This window comes from Bombina bombina, chromosome 4, assembly GCF_027579735.1.
Source record: "Bombina bombina isolate aBomBom1 chromosome 4, aBomBom1.pri, whole genome shotgun sequence".
Lineage (NCBI taxonomy): Eukaryota > Metazoa > Chordata > Amphibia > Anura > Bombinatoridae > Bombina > Bombina bombina.
The window spans coordinates 677,833,717-677,859,002 of NC_069502.1; the positions used below are offsets into that span (position 1 = coordinate 677,833,717).

The 25,286-nt window shown below is 44.8% G+C and overlaps 1 protein-coding gene across 2 annotated transcripts in view; it reads left to right on the forward strand.

The window, feature by feature from the left end:
- The window catches only part of LOC128656709 (amine sulfotransferase), an 83,553-nt gene extending 78,598 nt beyond the window's left edge, over window positions 1-4,955 (forward strand). For both annotated transcript variants that reach the window (XM_053710811.1, XM_053710810.1), the window contains exon 7: window positions 1,396-4,955. In XM_053710811.1, coding sequence (XP_053566786.1) covers window positions 1,396-1,517 — 122 coding nt within the window. In that variant the 3' untranslated portion in view covers window positions 1,518-4,955. The remainder of the gene's footprint in view (window positions 1-1,395) is intronic.
- The last annotated feature ends 20,331 nt before the right edge of the window (window positions 4,956-25,286 follow it).

Genomic DNA, 25,286 nt, shown 5'->3' on the forward strand with positions numbered 1-25,286 from the left:
AGCAGCGGTCTAAAGATCGCTGCTCCATAACCCTGTCCGCCTGCTGTAAGGGGGGGGACAGAGATCGCCACGTTTCAACTCTGCTGGCGGCCAATCTGCGTTGCACCAGCAGCTCACAAGAGCTACTGTTGCAATGCTGAATACAGAGAGTTTATTGCTCTCAGCATTCACCGATGTCTGTCGGACCTGATCCGCACTGTCGGATCAGGTCCGACAGACATTTGATAAATAGGCCTCTCTATCTGAATCATGAAAGAAAAATGTTGTGTTTCATGTCCCTTTAAGTGCTGGTTATAAAAATGTTGTGTAAACAAGAACATTTAAAATAAATGAAGTTCCCAGTGGGGATATAGAAAAGATAGGAGGTTTTTTTTTATAAATATAATGATAAACTAATGTAATTATAAAAGTACAAAATATACTTATATCATTGGCTCACCCATGTTTTCAGCTAGATCCCAGTGGTGCATTGTTGCTCTTGAGCCTATCTAGGTATGATTTTAAACAAAGGTTACCAAGAGAATGAAACAAATTTGATAACAGAAGTAAAATTGGAAGCTGTTTCAAATTATATGCTCTAGCTGAATCATAAAAGAAACATTTTGGGTGTCATGTCCTTTTAAAGTCTAGTTTTATCTCATGCTATGTAGTAGCTTCAGAACAGTAGATACATTTAGGGCCACAATGTTTAAATTTTAATGATCCCATCACAATTTATTTAGCCTTTAAATGATTGTGGTCTCTTTAAATGACTCTGTTAAGTCAGTACTGGCAAGTACCCTGGAAATTCCCCTGTTTATGTTCAGGGGTGTCTACAGTGATGCATTACATTATGTATCTTGCTTGATGCATGTGTTGGTCCAATAAAGGCTGTCACTGTAAGCAAACAGCATTTTTATTTATTAAGCCAGTGGGTGAAATGAACAATCCTATATCCGGCCAAGAGAAAGCCAAAGAATGTTGTATGGTAGACTCTGTCATTAAATTAGCTGTAAAATATGGTGTCTAAAGGAAAAACCCTATTAGCAAATCATTATATATAGCTGCAATGACCATGACATTTATTTTTCTTATTTTGGGAGCACAACCAATATGGATAATATTGTGCCGCTAAGAGAACATATAACTAAACAATCTCATCTAAAAGCTAGATTTTTATGAGCACAAACAATATATTTTCAAGTAGATTCGAATATTTTAAAGTAAAATACCTTTAAAAAAAAAAAAAAAACATGCTTGTACCACCCCCTCTAGACTGGCTGGAGCGCCTCCACCATACTCAGTGACTGCATAAACACATTAGAGTTCAGTAAATGTTATAACTAAGTTTAATTTGTCTCTCTGTTATAAAATACATTGAGTGTCATTTAATCTGTGACCTTTTTTCCCATCCAGGCATTGTAGGTGACTGGAAAAATACCCTGACAGTAGCACAAAATGAAACGTTTGATAAGCTTTATAAGGAGAAAATGAAAGATTTTCCCATCTCCTTTGTTTGGAATTTAGAACAACATTGATGTTCTTCAAGCAAACTAAACAATGCAAACCTGGAATGTGCATTTAAAGACCCTGCTATGAACGTTAGCAATTAAGAATAATTTGGAGAAACATTATATCTGAGAGTTCTTTTAAATTTCAAAAAGAGTTAAAATAATTTACATTACCTCTTTCATATTATGACTATTTTGAGAATGGCAAAAATATATTTTATTAAGATTACTTTAAAAATTACGTATATAATGCATAATTATACTAGGGCGGACAAGAAAGAGCCAATGTAAAGGAAAAAGCTCTCCCCATCTTCAGCTGTCGACAGTATATGGGTGGACATCTGCATCACACAAGAAAGCAATAATGGACTAGGCTCTTCCGCCTGCATTTTTCAAACAGGGTACACTCAGTCTGTTTACCTGTCCATCAGCCATAAGGAGGTGGGGGTCTACCTGCCTAAATCCCAGAAACATGTCGAAAACATTTTTCCCACCACAGCACTATCATATCACACCATATTTCTCTAACCATTGGACCCTTGTAACACTTATAGGTTGCCCCTACACAGCACACCTCATAGTGAAACCCTCTCAAAACCCATGGGCCCTGCAAAATTACTTTTCTGAGTACCCACGGACCAAATCCACCCAAAGAACCTAAATCTAAATGATTGTTTTCCTACTTTATTTTTATTTTTTTGTCCAGTATTTCTCTTTATACTCTTTTGTGCCATGGTAACATAAACACTTAGGGGTCAATTTATTATAGTGCGAGTGGACATGATTTGATGTAGCGTATCATGTCCGCTGCACATCAATAAATACTGTTGGCATTTATCATTGCACCAGCAGGTGGACAGGTTATGTAGCAGCGGTCTTTAGACCCCTTAGCATACAGTATGTCTGGACCTTGTTTGGGCTTACTTTTCAAAAGCAAACTTGTAATTATTTCTTATTAACAGAAACATAGAATTTGACGGTAGATAAGAACCAAAAGGCCCATTAAGTCTAACCATATTATATGTCACTGTCTTCGTAGGATAGTCTTATGCATGTCCTAAGAATTTTTTTATTCTTTTACAGTCCCTGAGTTTATTACCTCTTTTGGAAGCTTATTCCGTGAATCCACCACCCTGTCATTAAAACAATGCTTCCTCACATTTTTCCTGAATCTGCTAGCCTCTAACTTAAATTTGTGACCCTTTGTTTTTGGTATTTCTTTTTTTTTTTTTGTGGAAAATGCTTTCAGCTTCAAGTTTATTAAGTCCCTTCAAATATTTGAAGGTTTCTATCATATCACCTCTTTCCCTTATCTACTCTAAACTATGCATATTTAGATCAAAGAGTCTTTCTTTGTATGTTTTATATTTTAGATCATGTACGATTTCAGTAGCCCTCCTTTTGACATTTACTAGTTTATATATATTATGCTATCCGCCTCTTCTCCCCTGTAGCTCTTCATGTTGCAGTTTTCTATCGGCCCCCTGGCCTATCATCACAATTTCTGAACCACTTTGAAGCCTGGCTTCCACATTTTCTCTCTTGTAATGTCCCTTCTCTCATCTTGGGGGACTTCAACATATCCGTTGATAATCCTAACATGCCTGATGCCTCTAAACTTCTATCCCTTACCACCTCTTTTGGCCTGTCCCAGTTGACAACATCTCCAACCCACTCTGAAGGCAACTTTATAGACTAGTCTTCACTAATCTCTGTGCCGTTTCCAACTTCCTTAACTTTCCCTTTCTTCTCTCTGACCACCATCTACTAACTTTCTCTTTTACTCTAGCTACTACATCTTTGCAAGCCCCCAAAAAACTGCTACCTTGCAGGAATCTAAATGACTTGGATCTCACATACTTTTCCACTCAACTGAATCCTCTGCTCTCCAACATTTCATTCCTCTCTTGCCCAAACCTTGTGGCTTTACAGTATAATTTGGCACTAAAATCAATGTACATCAATCACTCAATGGCAACCATGGCACACCAAACAGACCAGATATCTTCAGCGATGTTCACGGGCTGCTGAATGGCAGTGGAGGAAATCACACACCTGTGCTGATTTCCGGCATTATAAATTCATCCTTAAGTTCTACAACTCTGCGCTCAGCCTGGCCAAACAAGTCTATTTCTCCTCCCTTGCATCATCTCACGCATCCAACCCCAGAAAGCTGTTCTCATCCTTTAACTCCCTTCTATGTCTGCCTGCACCCCCGCCCACTACCAACATCACTGCTCAGATTATTGCTGATCACTTCAAAAATAAAATTGACACCATTAGAAAAGATAACTGCAAACCCAGCAATCCTACCCATCCCTTCTATTACAGAGGAAGAAGTCTCTGTACTCCTATCCTTGGCTCATCTCACAACCTGCCCACTTGACCCTATTCCTTCACAACTTCCTCCCTCTCTCTCTGCTTCACTAACCCCTACCCTAACTCATCTCTTTAACCAATCTCTCACCACTGGAACATTTCCTGATACCTTCAAGCATACCTCAGTAATACCAAACCTAAAAAAAATCCCTTGCTTGACCCTTCCACCTCCTTACTTCCCTCTGCTTCAAAATTATTGGAACAACTGGTCTATAATCGGCTAACTCAATTTCTCACAACTAGCTCCTTTCTTGATCCACTACAATCTGGTTTCCACTCTAAACACTCAACAGAAACCGCTCTTACTAAAGTAACAAATTTTATCAGCTACAGCAAAAGGCCACTACTCCTTACTAATTTTTCTTGAACTGTCCGCTGCCTTTGACACAGTTGACCATCCTCTCCTCCTAAAAATACTACATTCATTTGGCATTCAAGACACAGCCCTCTCCTGGTTTGCCTCATATCTCTCAAAATGCTTGTTTTCAGTTTACCTTTAACAACATATCTTGTGATCCTATGCCTCTCTCAGTTGGAGTACCGCAAGGCTCTGTCTTGAGTCCCTTGCTTTTTCTCTCTCTATACATTCTCCCTTGAAAAACTTATAGCCCCTTTTAGATTCCAGTACCACTTATATGCTGATGATACCCAAATCTATCTTTCCTCTCCTGATATCTCTCCCTCTTTACTCAACCAGATTTCCAACTGCCTCTCTGCAATTTCCTCTTGGATGTCGTCACACTACCTTCAACTCAATTTGTCCAAAACTGAGCTGCTTCTTATTACATAGAAACATAGATATTGACGGCAGATAAGAGCCATAGGCCCAGCAAGTCTGCCCCACCTTACCTAACAGTATAAACTTATCTAGTTCGTAGGATAGCCTTATGCTTGTCCCATGCATTTTTAAAGTCCCCCACAGTGTTTGTTGCTACTACCTCTTGAGGAAGTTTATTCCATAAATCAATCACTCTTTCTGTAAAGAAGTGCTTCCTCAAATTACTCCTGAATCTACTACCCTTTAGCTTGAGCTCATGACCCCTTGTTCTTGAATTTTCCATTTTATGTAAAATACCCACAGCCTCAGTTTTACTAAACCCTTTAATGTACTTGAAAGTTGCTATCATATCACCTCTTTCCCTTCTCTCCTCTAAGCTATACATATTTAGGTCATTGAGCCTATCCTGGTAAGTTTTATTTTTTAGACCATGTACCATTTTGGTAGCCCTCCTTTGCACAGATTCAAGTTTGTTAATATCCTTCTGAAGATATGGCCTCCAGAACTGCACACAATACTCAAGATGAGGCCTAACTAATGATCTATAAAGTGGCATAAGAACCTTACTATTTCTGCTGCAAATACCTCTACCAATACATCCAAGCATTCTGCTAGCCTTACTCGCTGCATTACTACATTGTTTACTAAGTTTTAAATCATCTGAAATAATAATTCCCAAGTCCTGTTCCTCATCTGTAACAGTCAGTAAAGTGTCATTGAGTCTGTAATTAACATTTGGATTTTTCTTCCCTAAATGCATTATTTTACACTTTGCTGTGTTAAACTTTAGATCCCAGTCGTTATTCCCTCCTCTTCGAGACATCCAACACCTGACATTTCTCTGATGGTTGGAGACTCTATTCTCAACACCTCACCCCAGGTCCTATGTTTTGGGGTTACACTTCACTCAGAACTCACATTCAGCCCACATATACAAAATCCTGCCATTCACACCGACACAACATTTCCAGAATTCGTCCCTTCCTTACTCAAAAAACTACAAAAATACTTATTCATTCCCTCATTTTGTCACGCATTGATTATTGCAATCTACTTCTGAATGGCCTTCCAAAACACCACCTCTCCTCCCTCCAATCTATTATGAATGATTCTGCTAGACTCATCCACCTAAGTCGCCGATCTACATCAGCTGCTCCGCTCTGCCAGTCTCTACACTGGTTCCCCATACACATCAGAATTCAATTTAAAGTATAAATCCTAACTTACAAAGCACTCAACAGTCTAACTCCCAACTATATTTCCTCTCTCATCGTAAAATATTCCCCACCCCATCCTCTTCGATCAAACTCTGACCTATGTCTCTCCACTCCTGTTATCTCTACGTCCCACTCCCGTCTCCAAGACTTTGCACGTGCTGCTCCTGTCCTCTGGAACTTTCTACCCCACTCCATAAGACTGTCTCCAACCTTGTATAGCTTCAGGCGCTCCTTGAAAACCCACCTATTCAGAGAGTCTTACCATCTCTCCTCCATCCCTCATCAGAACCAAACTAATACATGAACTGCCTGACACACTGCTGCAACTACAACCGATGTGACAAGCTACCCCAACCTTATGCCTCTGCACCCTAAACCTGTAGACTGTGAGCTCTCCGGAGCAGGACCCTTTTCCTCCTGTACTAGATTTGTTTAGTTTTATTAAGTTTTGCATTTTATCACAAATCCTTGTCATTGTATACCCCTATCACTGTACCCAGCGCTACGGAATTTGTCAGCGCTATACAAATAAATGATAATAATAATATATCTTTCTGGAGATGTGGTCTCCAGAACTGTACACAATATTCCAGATGAGGCCTTACTAGTGATCTGTAAGTGGCATAAAAACCCTGCTATTTCTGCTCCTAATACCTCTCCTAACACAACCAAGTATTTGACTGGACTTACTGGCTGCACTGCTGCATTGTCTACCAAATTTTCAATCATCTGAAATAATAATTCCCAAGTCCTGTTCCTCTTTAGTTACAGTAAGTAATGTACCATTGAGACTATAATTGACCTTTGGGTTTTTGGATCCTATATGCATAATTTTGCTCTTGGTAATATTACATTTTACATAATAGTGATTCACTCTGTGTAAGTGATACAACAAAGAAACTATACGTATAAAAAATGTGATCAAACAAACACAGTACACAGAATATAATTTAACTTGCTATTAGGTTAATTGAACTCTATATGTTGAATCCTTAGGCAGACAACTTGACCACTACTCTTTCAGTTCCCACTGATGTTTTTAAAAGTATTTAAAAGTAATACACTCTATGTAAGTGATACAACAAAGCAAATAAAAAATGTGATCAAACAAGCACAGTGCATAGATAGAAATGCAAAACATATACTTAAATTATAATTCACCGTATATGAAAATAGAAGTAGAAAGTCCACTTAATTTTCCTGAATTTTTCTGTTATAATAATGTCTTAGGGTGGTTTCCTCAAAAAGATAGAAACATAGACATAGGGGCTGATTTAACATTGTGCGAGCGGACATGATCCGATATATAGATCATGTCCGCTGCACATCGATAAATGCCGACAGCATACACTGTCAGCATTTATCATTGCACCAGCAGTTCTTTAGAACTGATGGTGCAATGCCGCCCCTGCAGATTCACGGCCAATCGGCTACTAGCAGGGGGTGTCAATCAACCAGATCATATTGGATAGGGTTGATTTCTGACGATGTCTGTCTGCCACCTCAGAGCAGCAGTCTTTAGACCATTGCTTCATAACTTGTATTTCTAGTGAGCCTGAAGGCTCGCCAGAAACACGGGGTATGGAGCTTGATAAATGTGCCCCATTGTGCAAAACAGTTTACATATAAAATGATATCCCTATCCAAATGAATGGTACTCACATGGGGGAGAGCTTCTATAGCTCTAAGTTATAGATGTTATTTAAAATCCCAGTGGCATAGACCGGAACATGTATTCCAAGGATTTATTACAACATTAAAAATGTATATGTATAAAAACAGATCAAATAAAATACAAACAAATCTCACAGAGTCAGGCATAAATTTTAATCAAGGAAATGCACACCGCAGCATGTATTATACCTGTAAACTTCTGAGGGACCGGTTTCCAAGTAACCTCAGCTTACTTTTAGTCACTACAATGCTCTTTTTGTAACGGGGCAATGTCCCATTCATCTGCTGAGGCAACATTTTTAATTCAGCTGTGGTCTCTTCATCACAGGTATCAGCAGTAAGAGCAACATAGGAGATTTTCAAAGGCAGAGAATTAGGAGTATGTATTTGATCTACTGTTCTTACCTTTCCTGAACCAACAGTTTTCCATCTTCCTTTTCTTAGTCTCTGGGGTAGAGGTGCAACTTCCTTGGAAGGCTGCTCGGAGCAAACAGACATCCTATATAATTAAAGGCCAGGTATGTTTGTCAGATGCAGTCATGCACAGTAGAGACTGCAAGAGGACAAACATATCTGGCCTTGAGGGTGGGCAAACGCGGGGTAGCCAGGTGGGAGCATGTGTGATGGGGCGTGGCCTACAGGAGTGGCCGTCGTGGGGGCATGGTCAGTTGGGAGTGGGCGTGGCTACAAGAGCACTCAAAAGAGGGGAGAAAGAGCAAAAGAGGGGTGGGAGAGAGCAAAACAGAGGGGAGAGAGTAAAAGAGGGGGGAGAGAGAGCAAAAGAGGGGAATAGAGAGCAAAAGAGGGGGGAGAGAGAGCAAAAGAGGGGGAGAGAGAGCACAAGAGGGGAAAGAGAGCAAAAAAGAGGAGACAGAGAGCAAAAGAGTGGGGAGAGAGAGAGCAAAAGAGAGGAGAGAAAGACCAAAAGAGAGGGGAGAAAGAGCAAAAGAGGGGTGAGAGAGAAAAAGAGGGGGGAGAGAGAGCAAAAGAGTGGGGAGCAAGAGCAAAAGAGGGGGGAGAAAGAGCAATAGAGGGGGAGAGAGAGCAAAATAGGGGGAGAGAGAGCAAAAGAGGGGGAGAGAGAGAGAGCAAAAGAGGGGGGAGAGAGAGCAAAAGAGGGGGGAGTGAGAGCAAAAGAGGGGGAGAGAGAGGGCAAAAGAGGGGGGAGAGAGAGCAAAAAGGGGGAGAGAGAGCAAAAGAGGGGGAGAGAGAGAGCAAAAGAGGGGGGAGAGAGAGCAAAAGAGAGGGGGAGAGGGAGCAAAGGAGGGAGAGAGAGATCGAGAGCAAAAAAGAGGGGAGAGAGAACAAATGAGAGGGGGGAGAGAGAGCAAAAGAGAGGGGGGAGAGAGCAAAAGAGAGGGGGAGAGAGCAAAAGAAGTGGGGAGAGAGAGAGCAAAAGAGAGGGGGAGAGAGCATAAAAGAGATGTGGGAGAGAGAGAAAGCAAAAAAGAAGGGGGTGGGAGAGCAAAAGAGAGAGGGAGAGAGCGTGATAAAGAGAGAGGTAGGGAGAGCAAAAGAGAGGGGGGAGAGAGAGCAAAAGAGAGGAAGAGAGAGAGAGCAAAAGAGAGGGGAGAGAGAGAGAGGAAAAGAGAGGAGGAGAGAGAGCAAAAGAGAGGGGAGAGTGAGCAAAAGAGGGAGAGAGAAAGCAAAAGAGGGGGAGAGAGAAAAAAAGATTGGGGAGAAATAGCAAAAAAGGGGGGAGAGAGGGAGCAAAAGAGAGGGGATAGAGAGAGCAAAAAAGAGGGGGAGAGAGAGCAAAAGAGAGGGGGAAAGGGAGAGCAAAAGAGAGGGGGAAAGAAGAGCAAAAGAGAGGGGGAGAGAGGAAGCAAAAGAGGGGGGAGAGAGAGCAAATGAGATGGGGAAAGAGAGCGTAAAAGAGAGGTGGAAGAGAGAGAAATCAAAAGAGAGGGGGAGAGAGAGCACTAAAGAGAGGTGGGGGAGAGAGAGAGAGCAAAAGAGAGGGGGAGAGAGAGCAAAAGAGAGGGGGGGAGAGAGAGCAAGAGAGGGGGTAGAGAGAGCAAAAGAGGGGGAGAAAGAGCACAAGAGGGGGGAGAGAGAGCGCTAAAGAGAGGTGGGAGAGAGAGCAAAAGAGAGGGGAGAGAGAAAGCGCAAAAGACAGGGGGAGAGAGACCACTAAAGAGAGGTGGGAGAGTGAGAGAGAGAGCAAAAGAGAGGGGGGAGAGAGAGCAAAAGAGAGGGGGAGAGAGAGAGCGGGAGAGGGGGGAGAGTGCTAAAGAGAGGTAGGAGAGAGAGAGAGCAAAAGAGAGAGGGAGAGAGAGAGAGAGCAAAAGAAAGGGGAGAGAGAGAGAGAGCACCAAAGAGAGGTGGAATAGACAGAGATAGCAAAAGAGAGGGGAGAGAGAGCACAAAAGAGAGGTGGGAGAGAGAGCAAAAGAGGGGGAGAGAGAGCAAAAGAGGGGGGAGAGAGAGCAAAAGAGGGGAGAGAGGAAAAGAGAAGGGAGAGAGAGCACAAGAGGGGGGGAGAGCAAAAGAGGGGGATAGAGAGCAAAAGAGAGGGGGAGAGAGTAAAATAGGGGGAGACAGCGCAAAAGAGGAGGGGAGAGAGAGAGCAAAAGAGGGGGAGAGAGAGCAAAAGAGGGGGGAGTGAGAGCAAAAGAGGGGGAGAGAGAGGGCAAAAGAGGGGGGAGAGAGAGCAAAAAGGGGGAGAGAGCAAAAGAGGGGGGAGAGAGAGCAAAAGAGGGGGGAGAGAGAGCAAAAGAGAGGGGGAGAGGGAGCAAAGGAGGGAGAGAGAGATCGAGAGCAAAAGAGAGGGGGAGAGAGCAAAAGAAGTGGGGAGAGAGAGAGCAAAAGAGAGGGGGAGAGAGCATAAAAGAGATGTGGGAGAGAGAGAAAGCAAAAAAGAAGGGGGTGGGAGAGCAAAAGAGAGAGGGAGAGAGCATGATAAAGAGAGAGGTAGGGATAGCAAAAGAGAGGAAGAGAGAGAGAGCAAAAGAGAGGGGAGAGAGAGAGAGGAAAAGAGAGGAGGAGAGAGAGCAAAAGAGAGGGGAGAGTGAGCAAAAGAGGGAGAGAGAAAGCAAAAGAGGGGGAGAGAGAAAAAAAGATTGGGGAGAAATAGCAAAAAAGGGGGGGAGAGAGGGAGCAAAAGAGAGGGGATAGAGAGAGCAAAAAAGAGGGGGAGAGAGAGCAAAAGAGATGGGGAAAGGGAGAGCAAAAGAGAGGGGGAAAGAAGAGCAAAAGAGAGGGGGAGAGAGGAAGCAAAAGAGAGGGGGGGAGAGAGCAAATGAGATGGGGAAAGAGAGCGTAAAAGAGAGGTGGAAGAGAGAGAAATCAAAAGAGAGGGGGAGAGAGAGCACTAAAGAGAGATGGGGGGGAGAGAGAGAGAGCAAAAGAGAGGGGGAGAGAGAGCAAAAGAGAGGGGGGGAGAGAGAGCAAGAGAGGGGGAGAGAGAGCAAAAGAGGGGGAGAAAGAGCAAAAGAGGGGGGAGAGAGAGCGCTAAAGAGAGGTGGGAGAGAGAGCAAAAGAGAGGGGAGAGAGAAAGCGCAAAAGACAGGGGAAGAGAGACCACTAAAGAGAGGTGGGAGAGTGAGAGAGAGAGCAAAAGAGAGGGGAGAGAGAGAGCAAAAGAGAGGGGGGAGAGGGGGAGAGAGAGTGCTAAAGAGAGGTAGGAGAGAGAGAGAGAGAGAGAGAGAGAGCAAAAGAGAGAGGGAGAGAGAGAGAGAGAGCAAAAGAAAGGGGAGAGAGAGAGAGAGCACCAAAGAGAGGTGGAAGAGACAGAGATAGCAAAAGAGAGGGGGAGAGAGAGCACAAAAGAGAGGTGGGAGAGAGAGCAAAAGAGGGGGAGAGAGAGCAAAAGAGGGGGGAGAGAGAGCAAAAGAGGGGAGAGAGGAAAAGAGAAGGGAGAGAGAGCACAAGAGGGGGGGAGAGCAAAAGAGGGGGATAGAGAGCAAAAGAGGGGGGAGAGAGTAAAATAGCGGGAGATAGCGCAAAAGAGGAGGGGAGAGCAAAAGAGGGGTAAAGAGCAAAAGAGGGGGGAGAGAGAGCAAAAGAGGGGAGAGAGAGAACAAAAGAGGGGGAGAGAGAGAAAAAGAAGGGGGAGAGAGAGCAAAAGAAGGGGATAGAGAGCAAAAGAGGGGTAGAGAGCAAAAGAGGGGGGAGAGAGAGCAAAAGAGGGGAGAGAGAGAACAAAAGAGGGGGAGAGAGAGAAAAAGAAGGGGGAGAGAGAGCAAAAGAAGGGGATAGAGAGCAAAAGAGAGGAGAGAGCAAAAGAAAGGAGAGAGAGCAAAAGAGGGGGAGAGAGAGTAAAAGAGGGGGGAGAGAGAGCAAAAGAGAGGGGGAGAGAGAGCAAAAGAGAGGGGAGAGAGAGCAAAAGAGAGGGGGAGAGAGAGCAAAAGAGAGGGGGAGAGAGAGAAAAAAAGAGAGGGGAGAGAGAGCAAAAAGAGAGGGGAGAGAGAAGGAGAGCAAAAGAGGGGGAGAGAGAGCAAAAGAGGGAAGAGAGAGAACAAAAGAGGGGGAGAGAGAAAAAAAGAGGGGGGGAGAGAGCAAAAGAGAGGAGGAGAGAGAAGGAGAGCAAAAGAGAGGGGGAAGAGAGAGCAAAAGAGAGGAGAGAAACGAGCAAAAGAGGGGGGAGAGAGAGAAAAAGAGGGGGGAGAGAGAGCCAAAGATGAGGGAGAGAGAGCAAAAGAGAGGGGAGAGAGAGCAAAAGAGGGGAATAGAGAGCAAAATTGAGGGGAGAGAGAGCAAAAGAGGGGGAGAGAGAGCACAAGAGGGGAAAGAGAGCAAAAGAGAGGAGACAGAGAGCAAAAGAGTGGGGAGAGAGAGAGCAAAAGAGAGGAGAGAAAGACCAAAAGAGGGGGGGAGAAAGAGCAAAAGAGGGGGGAGAGAGAGCAAAAGAGGGGGAGAGAGAGAAAAAGGGAGGAGAGAGAGCAAAAGAGGGGGAGAGAGAGCAAAAGAGGGGGAGAGAGAGCAAAAGAGGGGGGAGAGAGCAAAAGAGGGGGAGAGAGAGCGTGATAAAGAGAGAGGTAGGGAGAGAAAAAGAGAGAGGTGAGAGAGAGCAAAAGAGAGGAAGAGAGAGAGAGCAAAAGAGAGGTGAGAGAGAGAGAGAGCAAAAGAGAGGGGAGAGAGAGAGAGGAAAAGAGAGGAGGAGAGAGAGAGAGCAAAAGAGAGGGGAGAGTGAGCGAAAGAGGGAGAGAGAAAGCAAAAGAGGGGGAGAGAGAGAAAAAGAGGGGGGAGAAATAGCAAAAAAGGGGGGAGAGAGGGAGCAAAAGAGAGGGGATAGAGAGAGCAAAAAAGAGGGGGAGAGAGAGCAAAAGAGAGGGGGAAAGGGAGAGCAAAAGAGAGGGGGAAAGAAGAGCAAAAGAGAGGGGGAGAGAGGAAGCAAAAGAGGGGGGAGAGAGAGCAAACGAGATGGGGAAAGAGAGCATAAAAGAGAGGTGGAAGAGAGAGAAATCAAAAGAGAGGGGGAGAGAGAGCACTAAAGAGAGGTGGGGGAGAGAGAGAGAGCAAAAGAGAGGGGGAGAAAGAGCAAAAGAGAGGGGGGAATGAGAGCAAGAGAGGGGGAGAGAGAGCAAAAGAGGGGGAGAAAGAGCAAAAGAGGGGGGAGAGAGAGCGCTAAAGAGAGGTGGGAGAGAGAGAGCAAAAGAGAGGGGAGAGAGAGAGCGCAAAAGAGAGGGGGAGAGAGACCACTAAAGAGAGGTGGGAAAGTGAGAGAGAGAGCAAAAGAGAGGGGGGAGAGAGAGCAAAAGAGAGGGGGAGAGAGAGAGCAAGAGAGGGGGGAAAGGGGGGGAGAGAGCAAAAGAGGGGGGAGAGAGAGTGTTAAAGAGAGGTGGGAGAGATAGAGAGAGAGAGAGAGAGAGCAAAAGAGAGAGGGAGAGAGAGAGAGCAAAAGAAAGAGGAGAGAAAGAGAGAGCACCAAAGAGAGGTGGAAGAGACAGAGATAGCAAAAGAGAGGGGGGAGTGAGAGCGCAAAAGAGAGAGGGAGAGAGAGAGCACTAAAGAGAGGTGGGAGAGAGAGCAAAAGAGGCGGAGAGAGAACAAAAGAGGGGGAGAGAGAGCAAAAGAGGGGGAGAGAGGAAAAGAGAAGGGAGAGAGAGCACAAGAGGGGGGGATAGCAAAATATAGGGAGATAGCTCAAAAGAGGGGGGAGAGAGCAAAAGAGGGGGAGAGAGCAAAAGAGGGGGGAGAGAGAGCAAAAGAGAGGGGGGAGAGAGAGCAAAAGAAAGGGGGAGAGAGAGAGCAAGAGAGGGGGGGAGAGGGGGGGAGAGAGTGCTAAAGAGAGGTGGGAGAGAGAGAGAGAGAGAGAGAGAGCAAAAGAGAGAGGGAGAGAGAGAGAGCCAAAGAAAGGGGAGAGAGAGAGAGCACCAAAGAGAGGTGGAAGAGACAGAGATAGCAAAAGAGGGGGGAGAGAGAGCGCAAAAGATAGGGGGAGAGAGAGCACAAAAGAGAGGTGGGAGAGAGAGAAAAAGAGGGGGAGAGAGAGCAAAAGAGAGGGGGGAGAGAGAGCAAGAGAGGGGGGAGGGGGGGGGGGAAAGGGGGGGGAGAGCAAAAGAGGGGGGAGAGAGAGTGCTAAAGAGAGGTGGGAGAGAGAGAGAGCAAAAGAGAGAGGGAGAGAGAGAGAGCAAAAGAAAGGGGAGAGAGAGAGAGCACCAAAGAGAGGTGGAAGAGACAGAGATAGCAAAAGAGAGGGGGGATTGAGAGCGCAAAAGAGAGAGGGAGAGAGAGCACTAAAGAGAGGTGGGGGAGAGAGCAAAAGAGGGGGAGAGAGAGCAAAAGAGGGGGGAGAGAGCAAAAGAGGGGGAGAGAGGAAAAGAGAAGGGAGAGAGAGCACAAGAGGGGGGATAGCAAAAGAGGGGGATAGAGAGCAAAAGAGGGGGGGAGAGAGTAAAAAGGGGGAGATAGCGCAAAAGAGGGGGGGAGAGCAAAAGAGGGGGAGAGAGCAAAAGAGGGGGGAGAGAGAGCAAAAGAGGAGGAGAGCAAAAGAGGGGGGGAGAGCAAAAGAGGGGGAGAGAGCAAAAGAGGGGGGAGAGAGAGCAAAAGAGGAGGAGAGCAAAAAAGGGGAGAGAGAGCAAAAGAGGGGAGAGAGAGAACAAAAGAATGGGAGAGAGCAAAAGAAGGGGGAGAGAGAGCAAAAGAAGGGGATAGAGAGCAAAAGAGAGGGGGAGAGCAAAAGAAAGGAGAGAGAGCAAAAGAGGGGGAGAGAGAGCAAAAGAGAGGGGGAGAGAGAGCAAAAGAGAGGGGAGAGAGAGCAAAAGAGAGGGGGAGAGAGAGCAAAAGAGGGGGGAGAGAGAAAAAAAGAGGGGGGAAGAGAGCAAAAGAGAGGGGGAGAAAGAGCAAAAGAGAGGGGAGAGAGCAAAAGAGAGGGGGAGAGAGAAGGAGAGCAAAAGAGAGAGGGAAGAGAGAGCAAAAGAGAGGAGAGAAACGAGCAAAAGAGGGGGGAGAGAGAGAAAAAGAGGGGGGGAGAGCAAAAGAGGGGGGAGAGAGAGCAAAAGATGGAGGAGAGAGAGCAAAAGAGAGGGTAGAGAGAGCAAAAGAGGGGAATAGAGAGCAAAAGAGGGGGGAGAGAGAGCAAAAGAGGGGAATAGAGAGCAAAAGAGAGGAGACAGAGAGCAAAAGAGTGGGGAGAGAGAGAGCAAAAGAGAGGAGAGAAAGATCAAAAGAGGGGGGAGAAAGAGCAAAAGAGGGGGGAGAGAGAGCAAAAGAGGGGGAGAGAGAGAGAAAAAGAGGGGGGAGAGAGAGCAAAAGAGTGGGGAGCAAGAGCAAAAGAGGGGGGAGCAAGAGCAAAAGAGAGGGGAGAAAGAGCAGTAGAGGGGGAGAGAGCAAAATAGGGGGAGAGAGAGAGCATAAGAGGAGGAGAGAGAGAGAGCAAAAGAGGGGGGAGAGAGAGCAAAAGAGGGGGGAGTGAGAACAAAAGAGGGGAGAGAGAGGGCAAAAGAGGGGGAAGAGAGAGCAAAAAGGGGGAGAGAGCAAAAGAGGGGGAGAGAGAGAGAGCAAAAGAGGGGGAGAGAGAGCAAAAGAGAGGGAGCAAAGGAGGGAGAGAGAGATCGAGAGCAAAAAAGAGGGGAGAGAGAACAAATGAGAGGGGGGAGAGAGAGCAAAAGAGAGGGGGGAGAGAGCAAAAGAGAGGGGGAGAGAGCAAAAGAAATGGGGAGAGAGAGAGCAAAAGAGAGGGGGAGAGAGCATAAAAGAGATGTGGGAGAGAGAGAAAGCAAAAGAGAAGGGGGTGGGAGAGCAAAAGAGAGAGGGAGAGAGCGTGATAAAGAGAGAGGTAGGGAGAGCAAAAGAGAGGGGGGAGAGAGAGAGCAAAAGAAAGGAAGAGAGAGAGAGCAAAAGAGAGGTGGGAGAGAGAGAGCAAAAGAGATGGGAGAGAGGAAAAGAGAGGAGGAGAGAGAGAGAGAGAGCAAAAGAGAGGGGAGAGTGAGCAAAAGAGGGAGAGAGAAAGCAAAATAGGGGGGAGAAATAGCAAAAAAGGGGGGAGAGAGGGAGCAAAAGAGAGGGGATAGAGAGAGCAAAAAAGAGGGGGAGAGAGAGCAAAAGAGAGGGGAAAAGGGAGGGCAAAAGAGAGGGGGAAAGAAGAGAAAAAGAGAGGGGGAGAGAGGAAGCAAAAGAGAGGGGGGAGAGAGAGCAAACGAAATGGGGAAAGAGAGCGTAAAAGAGAGGTGGAAGAGAGAGAAATCAAAAGAGAGGGGGAGAGAGAGCACTAAAGAGAGGTGGGGGAGAGAGAGAGAGAGAGCAAAAGAGAGGGGGAGAGAGAGCAAAAGAGAGGGGGGGAGAGAGCAAGACAGGGGGAGAGAGAGCAAAAGAGGGGGAGAAAGAGCAAAAGAGGGGGAGAGAGAGCGCTTAAGAGAGGTGGGAGAGAGAGAGAGCAAAAGAGAGGGGAGAGAGAGAGCGCAAAAGAGAGGTTGAGAGAGACCACTAAAGAGAGGTGGGAGAGTGAGAGCAAAAGAGAGGGGGGAGAGAGAGCAAAAGAGAGGAGGAGAGAGAGAGCAAGAGAGGGGGGAGAGGGGGGGGAGAGAGCAAAAGAGAGGTGGGAGAGAGAGAGAGAGAGCAAAAGAGAGAGGGAGAGAGAGAGAGCAAAAGAAAGGGGAGAGAGAGCACCAAAGAGAGGTGGAAGAGACAGAGATATTAAAAGAGAGGGGGGAGAGAGAGCGCAAAAGAGAGGGGGAGAGAGAGCACTAAAGAGAGGTGGGAGAGAGAGCAAAAGAGGGGGAGAGAGAGCAACAGAGGTGGGAGAGAGAGCAAAAGAGGGGGAGAGAGAGCAACAGAGGGGGGAGAGAGAGCAAAAGAGGGGGAGAGAGGAAAAGAGAAGGGAGAGAGAGCACAAGAGGGGGGAGAGCAAAAGAGGGGGATAGAGAGCAAAAGAGGGGGGAGAGAGTAAAATAGGGGGAGATAGTGCAAAAGAGGGGGAAAGAGAGCAAAAGAGGGGGAGAGAGCAAAAGAGTGGGGAGAGAGAGCAAAAGAGGGGAGAGAGAGAGAACAAAAGAGGGGGAGAGAGAGCAAAAGAAGGGGGAGAGAGAGCAAAAGAAGGGGATAGAGGGCAAAAGAGAGGGGAGAGCAAAAGAAAGGAGAGAGAGCAAAAGAGGGGGAGAGAGAGCAAAGAGGGGGGAGAGAGCAAAAGAGAGGGGGAGAGAGAGCAAAAGAGAGGGGAGAGAGAGCAAAAGAGAGGGGAGAGAGAAGGAGAGCAAAAGAGAGGAAGAGAGAGCAAAAGAGGGAAGAGAGAGAACAAAAGAGGGGGAGAGAGAAAAAAGAGAGGGGGAGAGAGCAAAAGAGAGGGGGAGAAAGAGCAAAAGAGAGGGGAGAGAGCAAAAGAGAGGGGGAGAGAGAAGGAGAGCAAAAGAGAGGGGGAAGAGAGAGCAAAAGAGAGGAGAGAAATGAGCAAAAGAGGGGGGGAGAGAGAGAAAAAGAGGGGGAGAGCAAAAGAGGGGGGAGAGAGAGCAAAAGATGGGGGAGAGAGAGCAAAAGAGGGGGGAGAGAGAGTAAAAGAGGGGGAGAGTGCACAAAAGAGGGGGATGGAGAGCAAAAGAGGGGAAGAGAGAGCAAAAGAGGAAGAGAGAGCAAAAGAGGGAGAGAGAGCAAAAGAGGGGGAGAGAGAGCAAAAGATGAGGAGAGCAAAAGAAGGGAGAGAAAGCAAAAGAGGAGGAGAGAGCAAAAAAGGGGAAGAGAGAGCAACAGAGAGGGGGAGAGAGAGCAAAAGAGGGGGAAGAGAGATCTAAAGAGAGGGGGTAGAGAGAAAGAGAGCAAAAGAGAGGACGAAGAGAGAGCAAAAGAGAGGGGAGAAATGAGCAAAAGAGGGGGGGGGGAGAGGGCAAAAGAGGAGGAGAGAGCAATAGAGGGGAGAGAGAGCAAAAGAGGGGAGAGTTAGAATAAAAGAGGGGGAGAGAGAGCAAAAGAGGGGGGAGAGAGCAAAAGAGAGGGGAGAGAGAGCAAAAGAGGGGGGAGAGAGAGCAAAAGAGAGGGGGAGAGAGAGCAAAAGAGAGGGGGAGAGAGAAAGAGAGCAAAAGAGAGGGGGAGATAGACCAAAAGAGAGGGGGAACCGAGAGAGCAAAAGAGTTGGGGACAGAGAGAGCAAAAGAGAGGGGGAGAGAGCACAAATGAAAGGGAAGTGAGAATGCAAAAGAGGGGGGAGAGAGAGCAAAAGAGGGGGAGAGAGAGCAAAGAGAGGGGAGAGAGAGCAAAAGAGGGGGGAGAGCACAAGAGGGAGAGAGAGAGCAAAAGAGGGGGAGAGAGCAAAAGAAGGGAGAAAGAGCAAAAAAGGGGGGAGAGAGAAAAAGAGGAGGAGAGAGAGAACAAAAGATGGGGAGAGAGAGCAAAAGAGGGGGAGAGAGAGCAAAAGAGAGGGGAGAGAGAGCACAAGAGGGGGAGAGGGAGCAAAAGAGGGGGGAGAGCACAAGAGGGAGAGAGAGAGCAAAAGAAGGGAGAAATAGCAAGAAAGGGGGGAGAGAGAAAAAGAGGAGGAGAGAGAGAACAAAAGAGGAGAGAGAGAGAGAGAACAAAAGAAGGGGAGAGAGAGCAAAAGAGGGGGAGAGAGAGCAAAAGAGAGGGGAGAGAGAGCACAAGAGGGGGAGAGGGAGAAAAAGAGATTGGAGAGAGAGAGCACAAAGGGGAAGGGAGAGTGCAAAAGAGAGTGGGGAGAGAGAAAGAGAGCAAAATATAGGGGATAGCGAGTACAAAGAGGGGGAGAGAGAGCAAAAGAAAGGGTGGAGAGAAAGCAAAAGAGACAGGGAGAGAGAACAAGCGAGAGGGGGGAGAGAGAAAGAGAGCAAAAGAGAGGGGGGAAGAGAAAGAGAGCAAAAGAGAGGGGGAGAGAGAGTAAAAGAGGGGGAGAGAGCGCAAAAGGGGGGAGAGAATGCAAAAGAGGGGAAGAGAGAGCAAAAGAGGAAGAGAGAGCAAAAGAGGGAGAGAGAGCAAAAGAGGGGGGAGAGCAAAAGAGGAGGAGAACAAAAGAGGGGAGAGAGAGCAAAAGAGGGGAGAGAGAGAACAAAAGAGGGGGAGAGAGAGCAAAAGAAGGGGGAGAGAAAGCAAAAGAGGGGGAGAGAGAGCAAAAGAAAGGGGAGAGCAAAAGAAGAGAGAGAGCAAAAGAGGGGGAGAGAGCGCAAAAGGGGGGAGAGAATGCAAAAGAGGGGAAGAGAGAGCAAAAGAGGAAGAGAGAGCAAAAGAGGGAGAGAGAGCAAAAGAGGAGGAGAACAAAAGAGGGGAGAGAGAGCAAAAGAGGGGAGAGAGAGAACAAAAGAGGGGGAGAGAGAGCAAAAGAAGGGGGAGAGAAAGCAAAAGAGGGGGAGAGAGAGCAAAAGAAAGGGGAGAGCAAAAGAAGAGAGAGAGCAAAAGAGGGGAGAGAGAGAGCAAAAGAGGAGGAGAGAACAAAAGAGGGGGAGAGCAAAAGAGGAGAGAGAGAGAACAAAAGAGGGGGAGAGAGAGCAAAAGAGGGGGGAGAAAGAGTAAAAAAGGGTGGGCAGAGAGCAAAAGAGAGGGGGGAGAAAGTAAGAGAGCAAAAGAGAAGGGGAAGATAGAGCAAAAGACAGGGGAGAAATTAGCAAAGAGATGAGGAGAGAGAGAGAGAGCAAAAGAGAGGGGGAGAGAGCGCAAAAGAAAGGGAAGAGAGAGCGCAAAAGAGGGGGAGAGAGCAAAAGAGGGGGGAAGCAAAAGAGGGGGGAGAGAAAGTAAAAGAGAGGGGAGAGAGAGCATAAGAGGGGGAGAGAGAGAAAAAGAGGGGGAGAGAGAGCAAAAGAGGGGGGAGAGAGAGCAAAAGAGGGAGAGAGAGCAAAAGAAGGGAGAAAGAGCAAAAGAAGAAAGAAAGAACAAAAGAGGGGGGAGAGAGCAAAAGAGGAGGAGAGAGAGCAAAAGAGGGGAGAGAGAACAAAAGATGGGAGAGAGTGAAAAAAAGAGGGGGAGAGAGAGCAAAAGAGGGGGAGAGAGAGCAAAAGAGAGGGGGAGAGAGCAAAAGAGGGGGGAGAGGGAGCAAAAGAGAGTGGGGAGAGAGCACAAGAGGGGATGAGAGAGAACAAAAGAGAGGAGGGAGAGAGAAAGAGAGCAAAAGATAGGGGGGAGAGTAAAAGAGGGGGGAGAGAGAGCAAAAGAGAGGGTGGAGAGAGAGCAAACGAGAGGGGGAGAGAGAAAGAGAGCAAAAGAGAGGGGGAGAGAGAGCAAAATAGGGGGGAAGAGAGCAAAAGAGAGGGGGAGAGAGAAAGAGAGTAAAAGAGAGGGGAGAGAGAGCAAAAGAAAAGGGGGAGAGAGAGAGCAAAAGAGAGGGGGAGAGAGAGGGCAAAAGAGAGGGGGAGAGAGCAAAATAGAGGGGAGAGAGATAGATAGAGAGAGAGAGAGAGAGAGAGAGAGAGAGAGAGAGCAAACGAGAGGGGGGAGAGAGCAAAAGAGAGGAGGAAAGAGAGCAAAAGAGAGGGGGAGAGAGAGAGCAAAAGAGAGGGGGGAGAAAGAGTAAAATAGAGGGGGGGAGAGAGAGCAAAAGAGAGGGGGGAGAGAGTGAGTGCAAAAGATAAGGAAAGAGAGAGCACAAAAGTGAGGGGGAGAGAGAAAGCAAAAGAGAGGGAGAGAGAGCACAAAAGAGAGAGGGAGGATAGCCTAAAAGAGAGGGGGAGAGAGAGCAAAAAAGAGGGGGGGAGAGAACAAAAGAGAGGGGAGAATGAGAGCACAAAAGAGAGGGGAGAGAGAGAGCAAAAGAAAGGGGGGGGGAGAGAGAGAGTGCAAAAGAGAGTGGGAGAGAGAGCAAAAGACACTTAGTCTATCCTGGTCCTTTTTTGAGTTTTTAGATTTTTTAGATTTTATAAAAAATTGTTTGGTCTGTCTCAATTTTATCTTATTAAATATTCTTAACATTTCCGTTTTGGATCTATAACAATAATTTTAAAATATACCATTAAATACATTTTCTATCTAGACTGATATTTTTGTATATATATAAACTTAGGTTGTTTATTACATTTATTATATTATACATTTTGTAAGACATATGAATTTTGTATATATAAATGGACTACTGTCATCTAATATATATATATATAGATCTTTCTATATAAAATTTGGAGGCTTCCAGCTAGTATTATGTTAATTTTAGACTTAATCTCATAGTAATAAATTAATTTTTTTATATCCATTTTGAAATGTATAATAGATATCCAAGTTGACTTATTCTCTTTCCCCTTATTTAAAATGGACTTATGAAGAATGTTTTTAGGTGGTGAGAGGTGTAATCCACATTTAGAGATGAATGTTTAGCATGAAATTCCAAAATATGTAGTATTATACTTCTATCATTGATAGTAACCTTGCAAGTCTGGAATACAAAACAATATATAATAAAAACTCTTCAACAAAGGATTTAAGATACCAATTTATTTATTATTTTTTGAAAAAACAAAAACTGTTAAGAAAGAAAACATCTTGATGAGCTAATTGACTTGAACACTAAGGGGTTAATTTTACAGCCTTTATTAGGAGAGAAACAATGGGAACAGTTATCTTGACAAAGGCCCCATGAGAGCCGATACGCGTGGATTGACTGATTTCCCAGCACCTGTGAGCTTTGTGCAAAGCAAGGAGAGGCTGATTGAGAGCCTGTATGTACCATCATTGTGCTCCCAGAACCGTATACCAAGAAGCCAGGATCTGTGCAAACAAAAGGAAGACAGATTGGTTGAACGGTAGGAGCGGCAATTTCAAAATAAGTGCGCGCACTTCTGCAAACGGATCGTTATACCCTCTGAGGATTTTCAAGTATTAAAGCGAAGAAACTGCTGATCGGTATTTGTCGCAAATTAAGAAGGAAAGTCCAACTGTTGGTGAGATAGCCTGGCGGTTATACAACAGTGAAACCAGACTGTGCTACACTGAGGGGATATTTGGTGAGTAAGAACTGATAATACAAAAGCTTGCCAATATCGCTGAGACCCAGATTCAGCATACTAGATTTATCTTACACGCATCAATACTGAAAAGATCAGCCCGGGCTAATTTGATGTAACAAATTTGATGTAACAAATTGGAAAAATATCTTAAGTTGCAACTTTATTACACTTATCCGGAATAGGAGTAAATCAGAATCTGACTAATGTTATCGCTGCAAGGTTACTAAAAGGGACTTTTAGAGCTTGTATCTGTATTATACTTCCACTAACCTGCATCACACGAATCACCTCTCATCTTATGTTCTTTATCTTAGATTGTTTGATAAGTATAATATATTGTGTTTTAGGAAGACGTATATTATAAGTATAATAAATTGTGTTTTAGGAATAAGTATATTATATTGTGTTTTAGGAATTGTTTTTTAGGAATCATTGTTCTATTAGATTTTTTAATACTAATTATTTTAGGGGCACCGGTGCAATTCTACTCTAAATGTCCTAATGTTTTGACTAGTCTATGTATTAAAATAAAATATTATCAATTTATTTAAATAACTTGTTTTTTAGGATTATTTTTTATTGTCCTTAGAGCTGAATTAGTTTGGTAATATTATAAATAATCTCTTTTTACAATAGGTATAGTTGTGATTTATATATATACTTTTATTTTTTGGAAATTGTGACTCACATTTTTAGACATATTCCCCACCAGAAATCAATTACTCTCACAGTTAGCCTTCACTAGCGCCACCCACAATCTTTCCTTTCAGTCTTTTCAACTTTTTCACACTTTGTGAGGAGTGTGAACAGTGGGCAGGCTTAAACTGTTTTACTGAGCTCCCTGACACATCCACTTTTTACCAAAAGAGAGGAGGGAGAAAAAGCAAAAGAGAGGGGAGGGAGCAAAAGAGAGGGGTGAGAGAGAGAGAGTAAAAGAGAGGAGGAGAGAGTGCAAGGGGTGGGACCGCTGTACTGCAAATAATAGCCCGTATACACAGGCTTTAGGACTAGTTTTATATATTTTATCTTCAGATAAGCTATTTATTTCCATAAGAGAGAGAACTGCTTACACACTGGGCAGCCTCTAAATCTCCAAAATACTGCACGATCAAACAGGGCAAGACATCCATTGCATTAAATCTGAGACACTTTTTAAATTACTATATATCTATATACACACAGTATATAGATAGATAGAAAGATAGATAGATAGATAGATAGATAGATAGATAGATAGATAGATAGATAGATAGTACATATGGGTTTAGCACTCATGATACAGCTCCTTAGACCGGCGTTCTCAGCAACGAATTCACAAACTCCAAAGAAGGCAGGCACTCACCGGGTTTAAAGTGGCAAAACTTTTTTCCAACAGAGTGACATTTCGGGGGTTTCACCCCGTCCTCAGACTCATACATAACAAATGAACAATCCCAATCTTATATACCCATCTCACTACACAGGTGTTAACTGTGCCAAAATATAATGTTTTAAAAAAATTATAAAGTGATATCTTATTGTGCGCAAATAAATTGCAGAATACTGCTGTTAATTTCTATATTGTAGACTGGTGGTCAAACATACCTAACATACCTAACCAAGCGGTAGTTACCCAATGAACGCTGTGTAAAACCTAGCAATCAACCGCCGTGTATCTAGCATGCAAGTGTCTAAATGTGCTAGCAAATAACTAGCAAATTACTAACCTGAACCTAAGTAAAAACAATTGCTAAGTAGCAAAACATGCAACATCATAGCAAAAAAACTGGCACATGTCAAAACCTTTATGGCATAACATTAATAGACTTTACTAGTCTCGGTCACAGTTAACTATAATATCCAAAGGGAACTAAATCAATACATATACTACTCCTCTAGCCCGGGAGATATAGGCACAAGGGAGAAGATTATGGGAGAGACTAAAATAAACAGACTAAAGGAGAAATAGACCATAGGCAAAATAAGTAGCGGGTGTATATCCATCTATCAGGGGAGAAGCTGTCGTTTAGACAAGAAAGTATGCATGTATATATGCTTTAGTTAGGGGCTTAAATATTTAGCTGACAGAAAGGCTAATCTATCTAAACAAGAGTCATGTGCAGGCTAAAGCATCTATAGAAAACTATGCCACTCAATTTTAGTATTCAGGCCTTTTGGTATCAAAGTATCCAATTCAAACATTCATCTAGCCTCTCTCTGCAACAGTATTTTGTTCCAATCTCCCCCTCTTGAAAGTGGAGGAACATGATCGATGAGAGTATATCCCAAATCCGCTACACTGTGATTATTCTGTAGAAAATGGCGGGCCACTGGTTAATCAGACCATTTGTTCTTGATTGCAGCACGAATGGCACTTCTATGATTTGCCATCCTGGTCCTCAAATCATCATTAGTCTTACCTACGTAGAATAAACTACAAGGACGATGTAGTAGATATACCACAAAGTTCGTGGTATATGTTAATCTATGCTTGAGGAAGTATTTATTTCTGTTCCTAGGATGATGAAAGAAACACACTGTCTGCATCCCATTGCACATAGTGCATCTGCTACGTTTGTAGCTTCCTGGTTTCACATTTTCTAACCAGGTCTTCGGTTTATAACAATGTAGCGGGTCATTTTTCTATAGGATGTCCTTTAGATATCTTCCTCGTCTGAACCCTACTTTTGGGGACTCCATCTTATTGAAAGGTAGTGTTTCATCGCTACAGAATATCTCCCAATTATCCTTGAGTATTTGGCCAAACTAATTTTTTGTCTGCTGAGTACGTCATTGCCAGAGTCATCTTATCTACATTCGCCCCTTCTGTTTTCTTATCACTGGCACCGCCGTCTTCCAAAGAAGATAGATGCTTATTCAGTAGTTTATTACGATAGCCCTTTTGTAGGAAGCGTTGTCTCATCTCTTCAACTTGGACCCCTGCTCGATTCTCATCCTTGTTATTGCTCAACACTCTGATAAATTGTGATTTAGGAAGGGCCTTTTTCAGGGCAGGCGGATGGCAGCTTGATGCATCTAGTAGGGAGTTCTTATCTGTAGGTTTTCTGCACAGTGTTGTGCTCAACCTGCTGTCCTCTTTGTAGAGCTTAAGGTCCAGAAACTCAATCTCACTTCAGTTGCAGTTCATCTTAAACTTCAATGTTTCATGTTCTGAGTTTCGCTCATTGAACCATACTTTTAGGCCTTCTTCCCGGCCTGACCAAACCAATAGCAGGTCATCGATGTATCTTCTGAAGTAGAAAATTTCTGACCTTTGAAAACAGGTTGTGCCATTATTCTCAAACTCTGACATAAACAGGTTAGTGTAGGATAGATAGCTAGCTAGCTAGATAGATACACACTCTATCAAATGTTTTTTTTTTATATAACTGCAAAACACTACTATAAAAAAGAATATGCACAGATACTTATATACAAATTCAGTATAAACCCTTGGATG